The sequence below is a fragment of the Polypterus senegalus genome, chromosome 1 (genome assembly GCF_016835505.1).
Source record: "Polypterus senegalus isolate Bchr_013 chromosome 1, ASM1683550v1, whole genome shotgun sequence".
Classification (NCBI taxonomy): domain Eukaryota; kingdom Metazoa; phylum Chordata; class Cladistia; order Polypteriformes; family Polypteridae; genus Polypterus; species Polypterus senegalus.
Window position 1 is genome coordinate 199,374,396 of NC_053154.1, and position 12,488 is coordinate 199,386,883.

At 36.3% G+C, this 12,488-nt stretch overlaps 1 protein-coding gene across 1 annotated transcript in view; it reads left to right on the forward strand.

Annotated features, from left to right (window-relative positions):
- The window catches only part of LOC120541011 (phosphatidylinositol 4-phosphate 5-kinase type-1 beta-like), a 153,568-nt gene that overhangs the window by 19,007 nt on the left and 122,073 nt on the right, over positions 1-12,488 (forward strand). Inside the window, exon 2 of the mRNA XM_039772279.1 lies at positions 10,054-10,095. Coding sequence (XP_039628213.1) covers positions 10,054-10,095 — 42 coding nt within the window. The remainder of the gene's footprint in view (positions 1-10,053; positions 10,096-12,488) is intronic.

A 12,488-nucleotide genomic window follows, 5' to 3' on the forward strand; every position in this document is an offset into this window, starting at 1 on the left:
ACAAGACGTTCCATGCGCCCACCTGTATGAGCCGCCTCAAATTGGGACCCCGAGTGCTGCCGTGCAGCAGGCGACGCCTCGGCACCACACCAGTTCCAATCCCCAACAGACCTGACCCTATTGGCTCTCCAACGGTTTTGACTCTTTCGGGGATGGGGCTCCAGAGGGCTTTCCCCCAATCCCCTTAAAAATGCGAGCAGCCTACCTACGGGTGGCTACAGCAGAGCTACTCCTGCGGAGAGCAAAAAAAGTACTTTCTGTCATCTCAGAGCTTTGTGAAGTTTTTTTGTACGGTGGCTGGAGTTGGAGGACCGCTAGCAGGGCTGGTTGCAATTTAACGTCATACCCAGGGCAAAGCACTGTCAAACTTTTTAAAAAAAAACTTTGATAATATGGTTAACTGGTTCCATTGCTAAAATGAGTCCGCAAAATAAGATTGCAGTACATTTGAAATGTGTAGGCCAAAGGGATGTGTTGGTGGTCCAAGGTATGAAGGCAGTGATTTTTTTTTTTGATTTTTTTTTTAGCTAATTAACATTGCTGTTTAGTGCTCAAAGTATATGAAACCGTTGTCTGTCTTTTATAATACTACTGTCATTTTTTTTTATGGACTCCTGAAACCACCCCAATTTACACAATAAAACACTAGAATGTATAGTTTTTAATTTGGGAATGTACTTGGATGATTTGAACAATAATGGTTTGCTGTAGAATTTTTATTGGCAATTATTGAAAGGTACGCTGTTTTTGATCATGTTTATGATGAACATTGTTATGATGAACTTTGTTAAAAGCATTGACACATCAAGTGACCTTTGTAAAGAGCAGTTTAAACAGGAATGAGGAACAGAAAGCACCTTACAATATATGAAGACATTGCAGACAGTTATGAATGTTTGCAAAATGTACATGTGTACTGATTACACATAGATAGCACTTTAAAAAAAATAACTTTTTACAGAAATTCAAATGTTTGTAACAATTAATTACCACCATCCCCAATACCCACAAGAGTATCACCAAATAAAAATGAAATACATCCAACTTGGATGATAATAGGACATTCATAGTGAGTCATTATAAAGGTATATTGCTCCCTTGAATAATTTGTACACAAATGTTAATCTGTCATATAGAGAATATGCAGCATTATTATAATGACCATCAGTTTTGCCTTTATTCTCGTTTACCTCCAGGGAGAGTTCATCCCAATGCTAATCCTGCCTTCTTAATTACCTTGATGTTTTGGTTGGCCTCCCTTGAAGTGCTGTTACACTACAGCAGAGAAAATCTCACTAGTTATTTCAGTTTTTTAGAATATGTAAAGGAATGCCACTGCCTACATTAAAGAAATGCTGTCTCCTAAGGAAAGAAGTCTCCACCATTTACTATATAGCTTTTCTATGTTAGTAAAATAGTCAAGCTTGTCATTGAACAAAACATTCTAATCTGCAAGTGACATGATCTGGTTTTATATTTATAGTTGACAAGGTGAACAGGACTTTTCTTTCTGATGCCACAATGTTATTCATATTACATCAGTGGCACCATAATTGAGCTTCCCAAACTGCATTTTTCAGATAGTATGGTGGACGAAATATGGCTTAAAACTAACTGACTAAATACATCTTTGGCATAAATAAAGAAATAAACAAATTTTTGGTAGAAATCAATAAATCCTTGGCATTGAAGAATAAATCCGTAGAATAAATGAATGAATAAATAAGATTTATGAATTCACGCAAAGATGTATTGATTTATTTACAGATTTCTTTGTCTGTATGTTAATGAGGTTGGCAGCCCAAACCTTTTTCTAAACTGTTGGTCATTTAGTAAACCAGGCAGTAACAAAGTAACTGATTGACTGGTTCTGTTCACTTCTCTCTAGTTACACAATGGCTTCTAAAAGGAAATTACAAGTGGACATGTTAGCAACCTTTTGAAGTCCATCAAACACTGCTGGACCTACATCTATATCAAGCTCTACATTAAGGTGTGCCATTTTCCCTAAATCTCTTCAAGCAAAATTGAACATAATCATTTGGTGCACAGTTTTCAACTTCATTTGTAAAATTTTGCCCATTAGCTTTGTTTGATAGCCAACTAGCATTTCTTCTCATCCAAGCCAATTAATGGAGCGCAGATCATCATTATTGTGACTGATTATAGTGACTTAAAGGTTTAGGGATGCCCCCCTCCTTAAAACAGAAATGAAGAAATCAGTAAATGAATACATCTGGAAATCCGTAACTCTACAAATAAATAAATCTGTGTGTTTACCTTTAATTCACATTTTTTCCTCCATAGGATAGATTGTCCATTAGAGTTAATCCATGTCAAATCAACAGATTTTGGGAAATGTTCCTGATTGACCATCTCTGATTTGATTCATACTGGCTGAAAATGTGATTGTGCCCAATAACTAGTGTGCAAAATTGTACACTTGTATGTTCATTAGTTTCTGCGATATGGAGGCTTTAAAAGAGAATGTCACTGTACTTTTACGGTAAAAGTGAGTGCTAGTGAAACAAAAAGGCAATGTTCAATAAGTAATAACTTTTGAACTATTAATGCTAGATACACTTTCAAGGATTGTTACTTAATATTAGATGCCTTTATCTCCACACTAAACCATATCCTATCTTTCAGATTTTGATAGGCATTGCTCATATTTCTTTGTAGGTGAATGTCTGAAAGAGATCAAACTTTCCAATTTATGAGGCGTTAAAATGGGGAAACAAACATTTTACATCTTTTTTCCACATGCATATTGCACATGCATGACAACGTCTGCCACAGAAAGAATTCCATCACTGGAATAATTTTGTTTTAATTTGTAAATTGGGATGCCTCCGTTGATTTCACATGAATTTACCCGTTATCTTGGACACTATAGGCTCACACACCTGCAAAATCTTTTAGCTTTTTTTTTTTATTTATTTTTTTATTTATTTCTTAGCTTGGATGGCTGGATGATATCACTAGAGAAATCAAAAAACGTAACCTTCACAATCCAGCCAACTTTGTCCAGACGGTAGTAAGCCTTGTGAAGCAACTTCTATTCCAATTTTTCACTAAGCAAGTCATTAGATTATACTTTTAAATCTATAGTAACAAGTAGAGAAACAGTGTTTTGACTTCATTGTTGAGTCTGTGCCGGCCAATTTGTTTATACTTAGTGTTCTTTACTGTTAAGCTTTTTTGTACAAAATTGTGCAAGTGCATCATAAAAAATGGTTATTGTGCTTTGAGAGGGGAAACCTTTTTTGATAATTTTGCAAAATAAAGTCTTGCAAGATATGTACTGTACATAGTAGTGGCCTCTTGAAAGGTAAGATGTTAAAGATTTGCATCATATGTTTACATTTTCTTCAGTTGATTAAGTAATGCTGGGTTCATATCTTCAGAAAAGTCTGTGATGGTCTGAAGATAAAGAATATAGTCAGTTTACAATTTTGTGTTCTGGAGTGTTGAAAATGTTAAATGTCAAACAAATTGCAATCTATCATCATCTACACAATAATAAAAAGCTTTCTGATAAATTATTGTAATTCAGATTTGAACCTACATCTGTGCAAGTTCCAGTGCCCTCTGAAAATGGTAAAATGAGTGATTGGCTACACTGGTGAACTCAGTTTAGCAATTTCCCTATTTGAGCCTTGGTATAATTAATGGGAATTTACCAGATTTTATGTCTATATAAACACCACAATAAAAGTATCGTTTGAAGTATCTAGCAGTCTGCTATCCCATCCCCTACTAAGCTGACTGAAGTCAGATGCAACATTCTCACAGCTGAAGTCTCTTTACCTGAGAGTTAGGTATCTGAAATTGTATTAGGTAACTAATGTATAGTTATTTGGAATACATACATTTCATGTGTTCCGTGTCTAAAACAACCTGTGTTAATGTAGGATGACCAGAAATACGAGGCAAAAAATGTTGAAAAAAGTTTCTCTTAGTTATGTGTTCATGTTATAGTAATAATGACAAAAGACTGAAGGCCAAGTATCAAACACTTTCACAAAAGGTATAACAAAACAAGTATGCTTTTGTTCAAGAATATAACCGAAGAAAAATGAATTGTTCAATTTACATGTTGTTGTCTGCCCAGACCAGATATCCACTGATATGAAGACCACCTGTCTGCTTGGCTGGTGCAGAGGTAGGAACTGCTATCTCCTAATCAAGAGGTTGTGGGTTCGATCCCGGGTCCTCCCTACATTTACCATTTTGAGTAGTGAGCTGCTTTATAATTATTATTATATAATAACATTTGAGTCTGTACCAGCTGGTAAATTTATGGTATTTATAAAAGATATCCTTAAGGGATCTAAGCAGAAACACAAATGCTGGTGAATCTTATCGTCTTGGTATCTTGTTATCACATGATTTTTTTTTTTTATTTTATTTAGTTTTATTCTTGAATAAAAACACACTTGTTTTATTATACCTTTTCAAAAGTGTTTGTTTTTATATTCCAGTAACCTCTTGAATGACATCACATCTGTCTCTGCCTTTCGCGCTCTGTCTCGTGCACACACACACACACACAGACTTCCCCATGTGTGAAAATGTCCTCATTTGAAAAAGCTATTTAATTTGAACATGAGTTGCCTTTTCAGGTGGAGACAGAGACCTTGAAGCACATTTGACGATAAGGGCCTGTTCCATCTCCAACCCCCAAAACACCATTGACTTGTTTGCGTATTCCTGCTCGTACTGAATTAGTATGCACCTTTTGGTCCTTGATGTCCACTCCGCACTGGCAACAATAAAAGTGACATAAATATATGTGACATTTTGGATAAATAATTTTATGTCCTGAGTAGTACATAACGGAACACACGGTGGCACTGATGAAATATTATTTAATATATATATATGTGCATTCCTTCATGTGGTTGTAGTCAATGACCATATTTTTTTCTCCCCTTTTCCGCCCTGATTTTGGTCAATCTCCACTTTTTAGTTCATGGGACTGGGAATGTAGATAAACTGCTTGTTTTTGGTGCATACACTATTAGCATGGCACTGCTAGATATGAAAACACTAGTATGGAGAATTGCTCGCATACTGAAGTGTTTTTAGCTGCATTGTACGATTGGGACAACTGGGATCTTTTCCTAAATAAGGAGTGGCATTGTACATGTACTTTTGTCTCCAAAACTGTCACAATCCAAAACTTTATATCAAATTTGTCAGGCTTGGTTGAGATGTATTGCAAGAAAGGACAATGGACCTTGGTTGGAAACTGTTGCTTATCAGCAGTAATATGTTACCCTGGGTTGTAACTCAAAACACAGTTCTCAACAAAACATTGCCAGATGTCTGAGATTGTAGCAAATCTGTCATTTTTCACACATTCTGCATGGGTGTCCTCTTCAAAGAGCAAGTGCAGCATGATAGTCTGATATGCTCTCGTGAAAACAATAGAGATAAACGGCATCAGTTCAGAGAGGGAAAGGCAAGTTCGTTATACCATGTCTTTATTTGAAAACTAACCATGTCAGTTCGGATGGAGTGTGAATGTGAGTGAGAGAATAAAAGTAAATTTAAAAAAAAACTTTTTTTACAAGTACTATAAATTTACACTTACACCTGCTGTTTCAGACTCCAAGTCAAATGCATGTTTTTATTGTATAATAGTAATAATAATAGCACTTTACTACTCAAAATGATAAATGCAGGGAGGACCTGGGATCAAACCTGCAACCTCTTGATTGAGACAGCAGTTCTTACCTCTGCACCAGCCAAGCGGACATGTCTGCTTTTTATTGATTGATATCTGGGCTTCAGTTTTTACACTTTGACAGCAACAAGTAATTTGAACAATTTTTTTCTTCATTATATTCTTGAATAAAAGCACATTTTGTTTTGTTATACCTTTTGTAAAAGTGTTTATTTGATATCTGGCCTTCAGATTTCACATAAACACTAAACTAAAACAGAAAATTATTTTAACATTTTTTTTTTGTCTCACATTTCCTGTCATCCTGCATTTATACAGATTGTTGTAGACACGGAGCACATGAATTGTATGTATTCCAAATAATGATATAATTTACCCTATACAGTTCCAGACACCTCACTCCCAGATAAAGAGACTTCAGCTGTGAAAATTTTGCATCTGAATTCAGCTGCCTTGGTGGGGGATGGGATAGCAGGCTGATTGACACATTTGCAAAACAATGGTGTTGAGGAGGTGCAAGGGAATTTAAGCTGGACCAGCATTACAAATATTTTTGTAGGCTTTAGGGATTCTAGCATTAATGCATGATAGGGCTATGGTCTGGTTGTCTGTAAAGTTTACATGCAGTTACCATTAATGGAGACATGTTCAATCTGTCTGCATAGGTGGTCTCAAAGATAATTTAGTTTGTTGCTTAATAGATGTAAGTAAGAAGTCTGCACGTTTGATCCATAACTTTGGTGTAAGCAACACTTTTAGAGATGAGTTGTCTTTTCACTTTTGTCATGGGGAGATTTGGTGGTGTGCTATAGTCTGTAGAGTTTACCAGAGCCAGTTACCTAAATAAGTGATTATTGTGTGGTTCCATTTACATGTAATCCTTTAAAGCCTAAGGGGCTCTACTATAATGGATTTTTTGCCCATGATACAAGCCTTTTTTTGCATTTCTGCAATAGTGCAAGTTAGAGATTACTTTGTAGAAGAGCATAATATCATTTTGTGTCACTTGAATACTTATTCTTTATCTTTTACAATATCTATTGGTATCAGAATGCTCCAATCGATCGACTTCTGATAGAGATCAGCTGATTTTTCTCCCCAAATGACAGGGTCAGTGATCTGTAAATTAATTAATTTTCGAACCTGCATTTCTAAGCTTTACAGTAATTAAGTTATAGTAATCCTTTACGCGAGGTATTGTAGTAGTTAAGGAATTATACATGGCATTGTGCTGGCACTCCATTTATAGAGAGGTCAGTGACAGACTTTTGGAGAGAGTTTTTAAAAATCTAAATGCGTTACTGCTGCCATGTTAGGACTGTTCTCTGTTTTTGTGTAGCTGGTGATCAGTTTGTTCATGAGAAAGTGTCAGGCTTTCTGCCAAAGCTGGTAAACTGATCTTTATTATGTATTTACTTAATGCTTTATCCCTTTTGTGGCATTTTTCCTGCTAATGTGCAAGCTCATTCTAGGTCATAACTGTTATTAAGCAACATTTTACAGAATTGGTTTTTAGTGCAATGCCTTAAACATGTCTAATTACTTGACATTTATGATATGAGTTTTGGATTAGATCTGATTTATCAATGAAAATTATGATTTCAAAGTTTGTATGTAGATATTGTAATTCCTTAGTCAATATTGATCTTAGCTGGTTGATAAGATAATAATGGCTACATAATAAACTTTGTTTAATTCAGACTCCAGTCAAACATTTGAAAATTACTTCATGAACAACTAATGAATAATGCCACCAGTATTAGTGGTTTTTTTTTTCTGTTTTAGGACATTTTATGATGATTATTGTCTTCATACCAATCTAGCACACTAAGTGCTGTCTATTGTTTTTATATATTTATATTCTGTATTTGGTGTACTAGCTAATTTTTAGTTTCTAAGACAAGGAGGATAATCTGCTGTCTTGGTTTTTATGGTTGTTAGTGGTACTGGATGTAGCATCCTAGCAGCTGTTTATACAGTAGGTGTGGAACAAGAAGGTGATTGGTTCAACCTCATGTACGAGCAATATAACTTAAGTATGCTTTTTGAAAAAAGTGTCAAATGCCAGTGTTTGTAATTATTTTTCTTTATTATTTCACATGAGGCCGTATACCAGACAACTGGAATTTTCACTAAATTAGCATCTATATATATATAATTTACTAAGGCAAGACACCCATGGAAAACACGCCGGAAGGGGCGTGGATTCACTAAGCTGCCGACAAGTAAGACACCTATGGCGCACGCAGGAAGGAGTCACGCCCACCAACTCCAAGAAGTAAGCAGTCTTTAAAATCCGAGTTTTCGATTACAACTCACGATCGCGTGCACCATAGCAAACTATTTTAGACGCTACATACAGCAATTCGCATCCGCGACAAACATGCGTCGTCTTAGATGCTCCTGCAGGAACACGGAAAGTCTACGTGAGTCAAAGGTGCATCTGGACTGTGCAAAGACGACAACGACTCAAGTGACGAGTTGGAGGTGGGCACATGAGCAATGGTAGTCCACCAGTTTTCAGTCACGGACGATTGTGTGTTGGTTGGCTCCGTGCATTGTTACAATGTTGCTTTTCTTGCTGATTTATTACATTACTGATTTTTCAAATGTTAATTTTCTCCCTGTGCTTAAAAATCATTAAAAACCGGCCTCATTATGCGGCGTATGGTACGCCGCGGGTTGGCTAGTACTAGTATAATTTGATACTTGATTCATGTTTTCATTAGCTATTTGACTTCACATTGGTTTATTTAGGCTTTGAATTTTATAAATAGGCTCCTTCACCCTATGAAACAAAGTATGAATAGGTAATCTGTTTGCTATTGTCCTTCTTGACAAATACTGTAGCTGTCTCTGTTTATAAATATAAAGTATACATCTCAGGCTTTAAAATGTGCAGAGAGCTGAAATATCGTAAATTTAGTGTGTTCTTTGTGGCAATTGCTACCTGCCGCTGCTGTCGTCGCAGAAGGAAGCCTCAGAAGCACGCATCGATTAACACCTGTGTTGGTTTGAAGATTAAATTTACAAATGTCTACTTTACTGACAAACTATTAGATTAAAGTGGAAATTTTGAGATTAAAGCTGAAATTTCCAATTTAATCACAAAATAGACCTTTTTTTTTTCTTTTTTTCTTCACTGTTCCCTAATTTTTTTTTTCTCTGAGGCTCAATTATGCTTCAGTGTATTCTTATGCTGTTGTGAAAGTACAAAAAAAAAAAAAAAAAAAAACAGCACAGAAGATGGTATGTGAGACCTTTAAAATGTATTGCATCATCACGATGGAGAATATGCAATGCTTGAAAATCACACAAATACATTTGTATGTCAGCCTTAAAGTTTGATTTGCTTCACTACATCGAACCAATAATCAAACATCGAAGCATGCACATTGATCCAGTAGGATCTGCATAACTGCTTGCTGTCACGTGTTGTTAGTAAACGGAGACTCTGAAGTCATGTTCCAACTTGAACTCTCACATGTGTCATGTTAATTTCTGAGGACGTTCTCAGATGACATGTCAAATGAACGCTGGGAATGTGTGGCAGCCATTGATAACATGTGTAGTGAACATGAAGTATAAACCAGCCCTAAGGACACCTGGCAATGCAGAGGAAAGATTTCAGAGTTTGCAGTTATCGAATATCTTATCATTTTTCAGTAAAGATTTGTGCTGTTGCTTCACAGCTTTAGAAGACTGTTTTTGAATTTCAGCTTAGATTTCGTTAGTGTGGAGTTTGCATGCTGTGCCCAAGTCTACATGGGATTTCCTTTTACATCCCAAAATATGAATGTTATGCTAATTGGCTACTCCAAACTGGTATACTGTGAGTGTGCCCTATGATGGATTGTTATTCAGCCCAGGGATAGTTTCTGCCTTGTATCCAATGTTGTTGAGGTATGCACTGGTCCTCCTTAACCATTTTATTGGATTAGCAGGTTAGAAAATGGATCTGTACAAATTTTTATATGACAAATATTTTTAAAGTAGTTCATCGATTTTACCAGATTTCCAAAACAAAAAAAAATCTGAATACAGATTTGTTCACATTTGAATACAGGAATGCTATACACCCTAGAATATTAAAATGAAGTAGCTTTTATCACTTCATGTTAATGGGAATAGTGGATGGGTTCAAATGGAAAAGGAAGAGCTGCATCACGTGTTAAACTAGTGGTATAAATAACTTTAAATATTTTTATACTTTAAATTTTTTTTATATATAACTTTTGGATTGCCATTGTTCTACGGGCAATATTCAAATTAATCTATATAAATACAGATCCATTGGTGTTTTCTGAATGAACATGTAAGTGGCAAATACTTTAAAGAGTATTGTTAACTTCTCTTTATAGATCTCCGTACACAGTTCTGGAGAAGAATAGCATCACAGAGAGGTATACTGTATGCATGTCTGATATATATGTCTGTGTTGAAGAAGCATGTTGCAAAGGTCTTCATAGACTAGGCCAGATTTCATAATTCACTTTGTAAGATTATACTTCAAATTTAGTGCAAGAGAATGAAAGTAAAGAATAAAAAGGCAAAATGCTAATATTGCAATGAAGTTATTTCGGAGTTTTTCAATGTTGATTATTATCATTGAAGAAAATACTATTGCATGTCTTGATAAATCTGGCATTTCTTATTAGATTGATGTAGTAGCGAAACCTAATCTTGAAGATATACAAATTGTATTGGTGTTTATCTACTTAGTTTGTGTTGAATTTTATAAAGCTTATTGTGCATGTTGGCATGATGGAGTAACATTCTGAACTAAAAAAAGTAACTGCTTTTTACAAACAAGTGCATTTTTTTTTCTTCACAATATAAATTCAGTTTAAATAAGGCTGATTAACAATTCAAATTTTGCTGTTCTCATTGGCACACAAACTAAACCGCTCTTGTATTTAGTTTGTGACAAAACATGCTAGTACTTGTTTTAAACCTTACTCTTCACACATAAGGGGCAATCAAAAAGTTGCAGCCTGACTCATTAAGAGGAGTGTCATTAAAGCCAAACCAGTTTTATCTTTCAACTTAGCTTTTGTGAACACTTATACACTTCTTACAGTATTCACAAAGCTTTTCTGTGGTATGGAAGTACATTGCTCAAAAAAATTAAGTGAACTCTTAATCACCACAGTCTAACACCAAGTCAATTAAGCTTCAAGGATAGCAATCTGTCCATTTAGGGAGCATAAGTGATTGTGAATCAACTTCACCTACTTTGGTGCAAATTAGTGTCAACAGGGTCACTGGAGAAGCAACAGCAAGACAACCCCCAAAAAGGGAATGGTTTTGCAGGTAGTGTGCCACAGACAATTGCGCTCTCTTTATCTTTCGTAACTGATTCTTCTCTAGTGTTGCATTTTTCTGGTTTCCCTGTCACTACTGGTAGCATAAGGTGGTACCTGCAGCCAATTCAGGTTGCGCAGGTAGTCCTGCTCCTCCAGGATGACACATCCATATGCAGAGGTGGGTAGTAACGACTTACATTTACTCCGTTATATTTACTTGAGTAACTTTTTAAAAAAATTGTACTTCTAAGAGTAGTTTTACTGCACCATACTTTTTACTTTTACTTCAGTACATTTGTGAAGAAGAAACGCTGCTCTTACTCTGCTACATTGGGCAACACTCGACTCGTTCCTTTTTTTCCCATTTATACATTACACTATATTTTAGCCAGAGAGAAGGCACCAGTGGATCTACTACATGACTGTTTCACCAATCAGACTTAGCAACAATAACTTTTTATTCATGCAGGGCTCTTGTTCACTTCTAAACGGTCACAGCTTCAGTGCAAGAACCTTGAGGGCCAGTTCCTGCTGAAGCTTAACCATCACTTCACTGAGTGAAGAACAAGCACGTTTTAACCTAACGTGCACAGACAATCATGGTAAAGTGAGACTTCTTGTACGTGCACAAGTTGCCTTGTTCTAATGTTCTATCAGCTGTGCTATTTGGAGGGCAAGTGTGTGACAATGCCGGTACCCTACAAACTCCCTCTTCCCACATGGGAGTCTGCTGAACCCACACCGTCGATAGTTATGACCGAGATGAGCTGACATATGAGGATAACACTGATGAGGCCAGAGGATGGTGGAAAAAGTGCTCGAGTGCATTTATTAAAAACCAGTCAAAACAAAAGTGAAATCAACAAAAGTGTCAATGGTGCAGTGTTCTTAAAAAAACAAAAAAAAACAATACATATATAAATCCATAAAATTCATTGTGAAAAGTAAGGATAAAAAAAATCAATAAATCCGTTAAAAACTCAAGGTTAAAATGCAGACTAACTTCTCCTGATCTCAGCCCACCTCCTTCTCATTCTCCTGGCTCACCCATTGCTCGCGTAACCGGCGGAAACTCAGCAGCCACCGAGGTCGACTCTCCTCCCTTCTTCCTTCGCGCTCACGTTGTCGCACTTCAGAAGCCTAGGGAGGGCACCTGCCTTGCTCGCCACACTCCACCCGAATGTTCAGTGGGGCGAACTAGCCCCTAGAGCGCCACAGCTAACGCTCTTTGATGGGGCCCTAGCTCGCACTGCTTCCTCCCTCCAGGTGGCCAGATCGTCATTCCCAAGCCTGCCTTTCATGTATTTTAACCTCTTTTTTTTTTTTTCTTTTCTTTGATTCCCCCTTCTTTTTTTGTGCTGACCATATATATATATACAGTGGTGTGAAAAACTATTTGCCCCCTTCCTGATTTCTTATTCTTTTGCATGTTTGTCACACAAAATGTTTCTGATCATCAAACACATTTAACCATTAGTCAAATATAACAC